This window comes from Trachurus trachurus (genome assembly GCF_905171665.1).
Source record: "Trachurus trachurus genome assembly, chromosome: 3".
NCBI lineage: Eukaryota > Metazoa > Chordata > Actinopteri > Carangiformes > Carangidae > Trachurus > Trachurus trachurus.
The window spans coordinates 18839513-18852043 of NC_139893.1; the positions used below are offsets into that span (position 1 = coordinate 18839513).

General features: G+C 41.6%; 1 protein-coding gene across 1 annotated transcript in view; it reads left to right on the forward strand.

Moving 5' to 3' along the window:
* Positions 1 to 637: 637 nt before the first annotated feature.
* The window catches only part of hcn4 (hyperpolarization activated cyclic nucleotide-gated potassium channel 4), a gene marked incomplete at both ends in the record, with an annotated part of 80674 nt that continues 68780 nt past the window's right edge, over positions 638 to 12531 (forward strand). Inside the window, one exon of the mRNA XM_084001801.1 lies at positions 638 to 1317. Coding sequence (XP_083857927.1) covers positions 638 to 1317 — 680 coding nt within the window. The remainder of the gene's footprint in view (positions 1318 to 12531) is intronic.

Sequence of the window (12531 nt, forward strand, 5' to 3'; positions counted from 1 at the left end):
ATGGGAAGAGCATTCCCCTTTAAACAAGGTGGGCTGAGCTTATTTGCAGATCTCGCTCCTATGGCAACCCAATAGATCAGCATCATGAATATTCACAATTCACCAAAACGCACCCTGACTATGGATCAGTGATGTCAGCAGTCCCTGGAATGCTCCATTGTATTTTTTCATGATTGTGTCGCGTTGTTTGACGGCAGCTGGAAAGACATCTGATGAAAAGAGCATCCTTCGCCGCGCATGACCTTTCCCTCGTCTCCGTATCACCGTCCGTCGGCACATCCCTCACATGTCACGCTAAGGTGACTTTCAAGCAGTTTTTCTACTTTTGCGCACAATGTCGAAGCGGCACAAAGATGCACATCGGGGACGCTGTGGCCAAGCGGACCGCCCAGACTGTGCGTGAGGACATATGCAAACTGTCAGGTAGTCTAATTATGAAAAAGAGTGTCTCCCGTCTGTTTCAGTAGAGCCACGACGGTCCATGTCATGTGTAGCAGGCTTTCAGGGATTCAGATTAGCTCCAGACTGATCGCTCTCACAAACAGATAGGGAGCGCGGGGCTGGTGGCAATAGTCGTTTCAATACAGCCTAACAATCAGGATTTATTTAATTTTCTCCACTGTGTCTCAATGTCATAATGGACAGGTTGCACTCCTCCATGCGTAAAAGGCTCTACAGTTTGCCACAGCACATTGGACAGAAAGCATCTATAATGGGCGAAGGAGAAGACGCAGACAAGGACACCCGGAGAAAGAGTATTAGGATGAAACCTCTACCGTCGCCGACCTCTGGGGGAAGCTGTAAAGGCATCGGGGAGACCAAAGGTGGGGAGTCTGTGATCATGGAGACGGACATGGGGAGACCGATGAAGACCAGCTCAAACGGAGATTGTCGGAGGTTTCGAGGCAGCCTCTCGTCCATCACAAGTCGGCATGTGCACGACTCGGACTCGGCGGAGGAGAGGCGCCTCATCACCGAGGGGGATGTCACCCCGAGCGAGGAGAGCCCCCCCGGAGCCATCGGTGATGGGCCGCCGGATCAAGGCGCGCAAGGGGCCAGCGGTGGCGGTGGTACCCAAAACGAGTCCCCAGGCCAGCAGGCAGGGTTTATAAAGTTGGATGGCATTGATCAAATTCTGCCGGACGACGAGAGATTATATCAAGCTGGGTTCATGCACAGACAGTTTGGAGCAATGCTCCAACCAGGGGTCAACAAGTTCTCCCTGAGGATGTTTGGAAGTGAGAAGGCGGTGGAACGGGAACAAGAGCGGGTTAAATCCGCCGGATTTTGGATAATTCACCCTTACAGTGATTTCAGGTAAATTCAGACACCTTACACGTGCTCTCCCTCACAACAAATGTTTCAGAATGAGGCGTCACTTTAAAGAAGGCACATGCCTTGCACAGGCCCAGATGTTTTTCTCTGTGTGTTTATCATTTATTAGGGCATTCATTACTGAGAGAGCAGCCCAGTCATCGTTTTATCCAGCTTTATTCCACCTTCATCACTTTCTTACTCCTTCATACTCAGAGATTACATTTTCCAGAGACATAACTGTTATTAATGTGCTTCACTGCTTTACAGAACCCTTACAGTTCACCTATACTGAATGGATAAGGAACATTTTTTATTATAAAATAGTATTCCTATTATATATTACACATGTAATAGCATCTTTACTCTAAACGAAGAAGAATTTAATTCATTAGTTAGGAGGCCTTGTGTTATGAAACAAGACCTTTGTTAATTTGGCCAAATTGGGCAGATGCTATTCAAATAGATTTATAATTGAATCCCTTTAGTGGCTCATTCTCCTTTATTTGACAAAACTTGTGTTGAGGGGACTTCATTTATCACTGATTAGGGTTAATGATGAGGCCTTCACTTCACATTGTCTTTACAGGCTTACATATTGATTTTCTTACTCTGCTCTTCTTTTCTATGTAGTATTTTTTTTTTTTGAAAAGCAGCAGTTTAAAATAATTTACACTTGGTTAAATGTGATTTAATAATTATAGTTGTGCAGCAATGGAGGTGATCAACTCATTGCTGACAAAATACAGCAGCAAAACCGAATAAAGTCCATGAGCACTCCTGTTGTCGGACAGATTCCTTCGTAGTGCCCTTGAGTATGTTATTGGACATATGCATCTGATTCATGGCCACATGGAGGCTCTTAACTAGATTTGAGGTCCTTTGTCCTCTCTTTTAAGATTTCAACAGTGGGTGAATTTAACTCACATGCATACATGAGCATGTACATTTTTCAGCATCTCAGATGTCCTGTAGAGGCTGTTATTATTGGATGGGCCGTGCATTCAAAGCCTTCTGCTTGCATCAGGTTTAAGTAATTTGACAAAGGACATCTATTTTGACAACTTTATAGATTGTATTGTACATAGGCAAGAACCTCAGCTTCTTTTAATTGAACACATTTTTCTCCAGTTAAATTATTCAGGCAAAACTATTTCATTACAAGCTGTGTCAGCCTTGGCATTTAGTTCACATTGCACCCACCACGTATATCATTTAAATCATATGGAGACATTAATGCTGATGTAAAGGGATATAGAGCAGTATCATTATTATTACACGTACTGTTACATTTCTCCTTGTCTATGACATTGAACGTCGCTCGGCTGCCTGGGGTTTGATTAACTATGATGATTTAATGACATGCGTTATAGAAACTATCACTTATCACAGGAAGGTGTTTCCCCCCTCCAGAACAAGATGTCCCGATTTTAGAGACATGTGAGTTGTAGTGCAAGTTGCTCACGGGCCCAGGGTGTTGGAGGCAAATGCTAAATAAGACTCTCCCAAGAATAGAAAACAGATACATTTATCTGCCTGTTTATCCTGAGAGAAGGGACACATAGTGGTGGCTGACATCACAGGATGTTTTCTGTTACTGATGTACTGTCTTAAGCTCTCGTGAAAAGTTTTTTATTTTTTTTATTGTTTGTGTGTATGACTTGGAATTAAACAGAAAGAGGGAGAAGTGAGATCTGTACAACTACAATAGGGATTTCTTGTGCTTAAAATTCTAACAAATAGGCATATTTGGTAGAAACATTATCGGCTCATCAATTCTGTTGTTTCCAATTTTTACAATTTGATCGGTTAATTCTGTATTTTTTACCTGTCTCTTTCCTTTAGTAGTTTATATGTTTCTACTCAAAAAGTACAAGTCTGTATACTAGCATCCTGGCATTATACTGATACCACTCAGGTATTTCTATCTCCAGACAGTCAGGGCAGGACATTGTGAAGAACAGAGTCTGCCATTTTTGTTGTGCTCCTTCCAGCTGGTTGTGTTTCCTCTGACCCTCTCCTTGCTCTTACTCACTTTGTTAAATGTCACATGGAAGGGTGATTTTGGACTCAGGGAGTCTGTCCTGGTACTGAAAAGTCAGAGATTTGGCCCCAGCCAGCAGTTTTGAAGTGTTGTTGAGCAAGTCACAAATGAATCTGTTTCACACCCCACTCAGTGAAACAGATGCATGTGCGGCTCTGAGAGATACGTAAATTAAATAATTACCCTAAATGAAAATGCACTGAGAGTGAAGTGTTCTAAAAATAAATAAATAAATGAGGTTAGCCACCCACTTGTCCAGGGTCTGAAGGTGGATACTGTATATTACCATAATTAAACATTTTGGTGATCTGAGAGCAGTTTGCTTGCAGTTCAAGCACTCAGCACAATGATTACATAATCAATCAGCTCTACAATTAAAAGCACAGATGTGGCATTCAATCTGGAGAGTAAAAAACCGACACTGTGCCAATTCACTATCACTGTGTGGAACAGGGTAATGGCATAGATGAAACACTAGCAGATACATTTACTTCAGTTACTTACTGTACAGTATATACAAGTCAGTTAAATTATAACTGCCCATTACTGTAGGAAAGCAACATCTATGACACCTTTCTTTTTTTTTTTCGTAGTATTGAGCCGAAGGCATTCATGTCAGTTAACACAGCATGTTGAGATGAGTTTCCACTAGTACTTTAATTTTAATGAACTGAAGGAGAAATATGATACTTGGATGCCTACTTCCTCCAAAATGAGGATCAGAGACAGGACAAGATGACTGTAATTAAAGTACACAAGTAGATGAGTGGGACCTTTTAAATGGACCCGCAGAAGAGAAGGGTTTCTGTGACTAAAAGTTTTATTCCCATGTCTGCATCAAAGCTTTGGCACTATAAGCTCAAATTAGAGTGTCACAAGGAATCACATAGTCATCACTGTGGCGGAATTCAGCAAAATCTCCTCTTGTCAAGTATTGTATAACGCTAAGAAGCAGGGGTGGAGCAATATCTTGCAAGGGAAAAAGACGGATTAAAAATGGCATCATAATCCAATCTACAGCCTCATTTCCAGATCCAAAGCTGAACAGTCTCCTTCGATTCTGAACAAGCATCTCCCAGTGAACAGATATGGTCAGTTAACCAGAGGGTGACATCAGCCCCCCAAAAAAGAGGAGACAAGCATTCATTTCCTACATGATGACTGATGTCTACTGCGTATTAAATACACATGATTATTACTGACCTCAAGCACGCGGTGACCATAAAATATCTGTGGGGGGTTTGATAGGATTGTTGAGCAATACATATGATTGGTGCTGAGATAACTGTGCCCTCTGACCTGCTCCTCACTGGGTGCTGCGGTCGGATAGCTGCCCTGCTTACTTGTGTCAGATGTGAAAATATGACATTATGATTGTTATTTAAGAGCTCCTGCACCATCAGCTGTGCAGGGAAACCTATTGGTATTGCATGTATTTGCTCCTAAATGGAGACTGATTGTCATGGAATAACTTGAGCCATTTTAAAGGTAACAGATTTTCAGTGCTATTTTGGTATTTGATTGACAAAATGATAGCCCCTCTCTTTGCATCTTTGCATGATGAAAAGCAGGTGATGATTTGCTCATATAGAGCCCTTTGAGTGCATTCGATCAACGCAACAGCATTGTGTGGAGTTCTAGACAAAATGATGCGGCACAATATTAGAATGCATCCCTCTGATCGTCAAGTGCCTTTTAATTATCTTGTGATTCAAAGCCCAGAGGACACATCTGTTGGGAAGACTTCCACATTTCCCTGAAGAGATAGAAAAGAAGATATGGCACATTAGAACTCTTCTTTACACTGAAGGCTCTCTTTAGTCCCTCTTTCTCCTTTAGAGCTGTGATGCCCACACTATCAGAGAGGGGGGGTCGGCTGTCCTGCAGTTTCTGTCAATCTGTTAAATCCCTTTGCAACAGTCAGGCGAATCCTTCCATCCCCTCTCCAAAGTCCACTTTTTCAACAGCCTTTTATTCCTCCTGCACATCCAGTTCCGTTTCCCAAAGGACATTTACCCAGACAGTGGCAAAAATAAATCCTCTGCAAAGACACCTTACAATTTGGCTTCTGTTATTTTTATTTATTTATTTATTTTTTGCAGAGAATATATTAAAGAAAACTAGAGCAAATGCAATGTACATTTAGGTCTGTGATATAGTTAAAGAAAAGTTAACTTTTAAGCAAAGTGATGAGCAAATAAAAGTGAACAATGTGTTCTCAAATTTTAGACAAATGTCACCTGTTATGTTGACCATTTCCTAAATGTGATGGTTTCTCCCTCTCACTAATGTGAATCATAGTATTTTCAATGTCCTCTATTAGCCAAAATAGGACCATTTCTCACAATTTTGTTTTCTTGTGCATATCTGCATATCTATCTACAAAAGAGTAAAATGGTAATGAAAGCCTCAGCATACAGTACTTAAAGGTCCAGTGTGGCAAAATCTGAATATCCTACCCATGAATATATTTGTATAAGTGTAAAATAGCTATAAAATAAAATTTGTTTGGTTTTCGTAGCCTTATAATTATTATTTTATACATATAGCAAGGGTCTTGCTTTAGAGCAGGGGTGGCCAACCAGCCAGGGTCTAAGAACCAAATTTTTTATGGTGGTACTGCAAAGAGCCACATTATATAGGCCCCCCGCCCCACCCCATTATATAGGTATACACACAGAGAATGAAATATTAACAATTACCATGTCACAAATTTCACACCCCTCACGATATTGTCAGAAATGGGCTTAAACTCATCCCAAGACTACAGGCCAGTCATTGTCAATACATGCACACATATTGCTCAGCCAGATTCACATCACACTGCAAGTCCTTTCTAACATTTGCAATAGCATTCAGAAAACAGAATATGTGAGAAGTTTTTTTTTTTTTTTTAACTCATTGCTGTTTTTTTGTATTGCCGTATGTTTATTATGTTTGAATGGAGCTGAAGATTTGAAGCTTTGAAATGTGCTAAGGATGTGTCAACAAAAAAGTAAGCATCCTCCCAGTCCTCAAGAAGTGTCCTGTTCTTGTCTTCATATTTGCGCTTAGCTTTGCATTTAGCCATTTTTGTGAATGAATCACACACAGCTTGCTGTGGGAAAACAGTGCAGGTCGTTTACTGATTAATAACCTTTAACTGAAAAGATCTGACGCGAGTGGCAACGCGATCCTCTATGGGAGATTGTTTTTTTCTTTTCTTGCCGTTATAAAACACACAAGCTGCGGAGCCACATCCACTGAGCTCTGTCTCAGCTGACGGTGCTCACGTGGAGGTTAGATTTTCACATGTTGAACTCTTTTTATACAAAGTAGCCAAACAACAGGCAAAGGCTCTGACGCTGCAGGTGAACTCAAGAACTGGCTGGAGCAAGTGAGTGCCATCTTTTTTTCTTTTTTTTAATTTACTGTAAGTTGGAGAGCTGCATTCTTATTGGCCAAGAGCCGCAGGTCGGCCACCCCTGCTTTAGAGAGTGTCGCCATCTTGCCCCGTCATGTTTGAACGGAAAATCCAGCCAGCCAGAGAGCACGTTTCGAGAGTTTCGCGTTCATAAATAAACCAACAAAGAAGAAGGAGCAGGAGACGGCAGACATATAGTAAAATGGTTTAGATCTTCACCTCATCGCTCCATGTTCCTGAAATACTCCCAGTCGTCCCAGTCATGGTATACGTTTTTTTGTCCTTGGAGGCCACCATAACTTTGTCTGATGGGAGTGAGTGCAAGCGGGCAAGCACTGCAATCTAGAATCTGAACGCTAGATATCACGCCCCCCCCCAGGATTTTGATCAATCCTGCACAAATTTTGAACTTTTATTTTTGCAGTCCTTATCAAGCATTAGCAGCAACTAACAGCTACAGGCTCGCTGCTGAAAATATAGTATGCTACTGTGCCTGTGTGTGTGTGTGTGCCTGTGTGTGTGTGTGTGTGTGTGTGTGTGTGTGTGTGTGTGTGTGTGTGTGTGTGTGTGTGTGTGTGTGTGTGTGTGTGTGGATCAGATTTAATAACAGTGTTCTCTGTTTCAGTCAGGTTGATTACAGCTGATTTGAGATCACGTTTTACTATTGATTTGTTTGGGTCTTGTGAGGCCTCCAGCTTGCCGTCAGTAGCAGTTGAAAAATGAGATGGAGAAACATAAACGGTTGCAGCGAGGGTGATTCCCCTCATGTGGCTTTGGCAGGAGTCTGAGCGAGAGGTACACAAAAAGTCAGTATGAGGTGCTGTTAAGCCTGGATTTTAGAGCCCAATTTAAATACCTTTTATCAGTTTTTAGTGCTGTGATTATTGTAATATCCATATGTCAAATAGGAGACTGAATCCAGACTGCGGAGCGTTAGCCCGTGCTTTTGTAGGCTGTGCCCTTTTTGTCTTATAGTGCTAATCTGTATGGGAAGGTGGAGAAAGGATGCGTGAGACTACATTGGATGAATGACACTGTTCCTTTCGGGCTCCATTAAATAATTCCTCCTTTAATTTAGTGAGGGTTAAACATGGGGATTACAGATGGTTCTGGCTGGTCCTGAAAGTGGGGTAATCAAAATAGGCTGCTGTGCTCAACCACGAATATTAGGAGCCAAGAGATTATTACAGCACAATTTATTTAATGGAGGGAGCCCAGGGAGGATGTGCGTGGCCAGTGGGTGGAAGGTTGCCTGTCATAGTGACAGAATGATTGAACGGTACCGTGTGACCTCGCCAGGCCCACTTGTGTGGGAGTGTGAAATCAGGACATGGGATCACAACTGTAAAAGAATGGCCTTTTTTTTTTCTTCTTCTGCATGTCTGTAATTCCTCCCCCTCCTCTCTGAAACAGCACTTAATTCAGCTTTATTTATTTGGCAGAGAGCTGAGTTTAACCTTGGCAAAGTAATCTGGAGGTGAGATTATATTGATTGATTGGACATTTTAAAAATGGGAAAACCTGCTGGAAGCATTCTCGGTGCATCACCCAGCTGGTATGCTTGATGCATTTTAGTCACCTGACAAATGTAATGTTGTGTCCTTCCCGCTTCTCCGTCCCTTGCACTGCAACATCAATTTGTAATCTCTCCAGGTGGATACACAACACTAGGCAGCCAAGATCCCATTCACGTGTTTTTTTCCCCCTCTTTTAACACATTTCAGTGTCAGATTTATTTCTCTTGCCGCTGGACAGATGTGATTATTGCCCCACTGACCAGAGGTAAATATGTCACCTTCACTTATCTCAACATTTCAGGGTTTTTGATGGATGGAGAAAATTTTATTTTATTTATTTATTATTAACAATGCATCACCCCAAAGACAAGCCATATTTGAAGGTCCTTGTTTATGACATATAGAGTGACTATGACCTCTGTAGACCTTTTTGTACATTCTGCTTACAGCAAAATTGTAACACCATTTCCTGTTTTGGGAAAGAGGAAAGTGCAAATGTGTGTTTTAAGACTGTGCTGTCTTCCTACAATGGACCGAGAGTCGAGATCCCTTGCTGACTTCACCTGTCCACACAGTCATGCAGGGGACACATTGAGAAGTGGGGAAGACAAGTTACATGAGGCCTTTTGACCCTTGTGACACTTAAAATATAAATTTTGCAAAATGGGCTGCAAACTCACAACTAGAAAAGTGATTGTAACTGTGGAGATGAAAGTGGAAATAATACTTTTATTACTGTTTATGTTTTTTATTTTTGACTGTGGCACTCTTTTCCATACACATATAGTGACTGGTTATAAATCTCATTTTACGCATTTAGTTTTAATTTCACTTTGACATTTGACATGTAATCAGCACTGGACGGAAAAGCAATCAACATCAACACAGATTATGTAGGTGTAATCTTCCAATGATACCCAAGAGGGCATTCTTTACTTTGATTACTGACACTGCAGTGATCCAGCTGTCTGCACCTATTTTATAACCAGACTGAGGGAGATTCTTTCATGTATTTTTGCTTTTTACTAACATACATGTTGTGAGTGAAGGTTTTTTTTTTTGACACAAAACAGGAAAACTTTGAAAACAAGAAATCAATTGGATGCCAGCAATCAAGTAAGCACAGCATGGCAAATTATATGGGAAATCTAAGTGTGGTTGGAATAAATAAATCCAACTGAAACAATTCCAATTGCTTTGGTTAAAATACCTCCTTTGTCTTTATTCTGTCTCTTCTCTCTTAAATTCAGGGTCCAGGCATGCTACGTATATGCACTTCAGGATGAAATACCATTGAAAACTTTTCTTGTTTTGGTTCCTGCTTGGTTAGGAGCCAGATGGCTGGGATCTGCTAATTTGAACAAAGCCATAAGGGTACAAAGCACAAACATTCACAATATATGGCAGCTCAGATCTGATGCGCCAAACTGGCCTAATTTATGAAAGCATGTGCCTTTGCACCTTAATAAATTCAAGTATTAATTGCTAAATGTATTTTGACTTGGTTTTGTCCTCTAGCTGGAGGAAAGTACCATACAAACAAACAACTTTCCATGTGTTGACCTCTGCTTGCACGTTTCAGCCCCAACCAGGCCTGCTCATTCGTTCTCACACAGATTCTGCTATATCTAGTAGGCTACAGTACATACCGGTTGACCTTTTCAGCCCTGCCCGTGTCCCAGGTGGATTCTCACACCCCTCTTGTCTCTCTGAAATTGGATTGCTTTTTTCCTATCAGCCTAGATAGGAAATGGCCAAGATGTGAAACTAGCACTGAAATGTTGCTCCAGGCGGTGGACAAAATATGAGAAACACCATATTAAAGAGTGCTTAGAATTTAATGTAAGACATTCACTAGTACGTACAAAGTCATCCTCGCAGGCAATGACAATTAAGTCCAGGGCTAATTAGCAGAATATGCCAGAAATAATAATACTTTCCAACCGTAGGTGACTCAGGTGACCATGTGTCACATGGTAATGATGGATACGCAGCAGCAAGACTGTCATTCTTAATTTAAATATTCTTTCTTAGCAGGCAGGCAGCACGATGTCAGTGACCAGAGCACCCGCAACGATCATGACGCTTTTGGTGTGAATGCACAGTAAGGGTGTTTTCACACAGGCAGTGTGTAGGTCAGCCCAGTCAAAATTTGAGTGCGGTGCGTTTGGGTCAGTATGAATAGAGCAGTCGAGCTCTGGAACGTGTGGTACTGTACATGTGTCTCCATTGTTAAAGTTTTGCGTTACATCTCAGAGTTTCACTTTTCCAATCGGGGGCCAGTCGTCATGGAAAACTGTTGGTGTGGCGTTTGGACCACAGTGAAAAACAAATGTATCAAATAATGTGTCATTTTTGCATCAGCATGTGTGAAAACACCCTTAATATTGAATTGAATACTGCCTTATGTCACAGGCAGTTTGAAACACTGTAAATTTTAAAACATGATATGTTATCATGTCATCTCGCTGACCACTAGGGGTTACTCACAACCACCAGTGATCCGCGGACCACTCTCTGGGAAAGACAAGTGGACCCACCTACAATACCAGATCCCCTCATTATAGTGGTCAAACATTTTGGCCTGTATAAGTCACGCTGCACTCGCCCAGTTGTGGAGAATATGATGACGGACAACTCGTCTGACCATCATTTTTTTCCACATCACTATAGACCAGCGTCTCTGGTTCTTGCACTACTGAACTCTCAAATGCACATTTATATTTGCAATGAGGGGTTTACTCACTGCAACTCCATTATAATATCTCTCTCTTTGTAATTGTTGACAGACTGTTCTTGCTGACACAGTCTGATCATGTCATGTACTCACATTACTCTTCTGTTTTTCCTCACATAACTAATGCACGAGCATCATGGTGCATTTCTGTTTCCCCCATCCACTTTATCCAGTGTTCCTAATGAAACCCCAGCCAATTGAGCAGCCATCCCATCCATGCCCTGACAATGAGCCTCTTTCAAAGTCATTTAGATATTTTACTCTCACCATCTTGATGCAAAATCAGACTTAACTGGACTTACTCAATATTTTTCGACATGCAGTGCACCTGTGTGGAGGCATCCGCACATCTCATTTACACCCATCTGTATGTGTAAGAACAAACATTGCAGGAGGACGGCATTTTCACAAAGGACCTCTACATGATTTACTCTGTAAGAATGTATAGAAAGCTAAAGTGCTTTGGAAACAGTGGGGTTTCCACTCAAGAGAGGACTAGTCCAGTGTGCTGAATAAAAAACGCTGTGTGTGGCTGGTGTGATTCACAGGAAATGTTTCCCTGGATCAATGTGTTAGGCCTGGCCCTGCCACATGCTGGGTGTCTAGAAGACATGCAGTGGTGAGAGACAGATTGTTCCCACTCCTCTGCTACAGTATGGGTGGGTGGGTGGTTGGGGGCTCCCAGTTTATCTTTGCCATCTCCTCAGTCAATCACATCCTTTTTTTTTTTTTTTAACCCTCACCCGCATTGGTTGTCCCAAGTTACCCAGTGTTTGATTGAACAGGAATGTAGCAGCAGAGTTCTTTCCTTTCTCATTTGGTTTAACAATCAGATCAGCCTCTGCTTTTTCTTAATTAAGCAAACCGCAAAATTCAGACATACTGCATCTCCCGTTCGATATGATTAGATTTCATGCTCAGAGTGTGTTCAGATTTTAAGCTGTATTAATTTTGGTGTTTAGTAACATCATTCTTTTTTGTTTTCCAATGCTTCCTGAATCACCTTGAATCACCTCTGGTGGAAAAAAGGAAAAAAAAAAGTTTTGTTTTCAAAACTACAACAAAAAGAGATGACCCCAAAGTCCAGAAACCATACTAACGTGTCTCTCTCTTCATACACTCACACTGACTGTTGGCTTCAGTCTTAATATGTCTCATTTTCTCCTACTGTTTCCACATTTTTTCTCCACTTATTCTTTTTTTTTCTTTTTGTAACTCCCTCTCTTCCTCTCACCCTTTGACCTCAGATCATCGTTTTGGAGATGGATAGAAAAGGCTTTCATTGTGACTGTTCCATTTGCTGATTGCGGCACCTGAAGTTGTGAAGATAATGGCCCAGCACTGGTGCAGCCCAGAGCAAGGGCATGAGGTGATGGTCTAAAGCATGACCAGCGCCTGTTATTACAGACTGTACATTATCTTAGCACTTCATCTATGTTAAGAGAAAGCACATTGCTTCATCTCTCTCTTTCTCTCTCCCTTGCTCTCTCCTGTCATACAGGACGGCGGGTTGGTG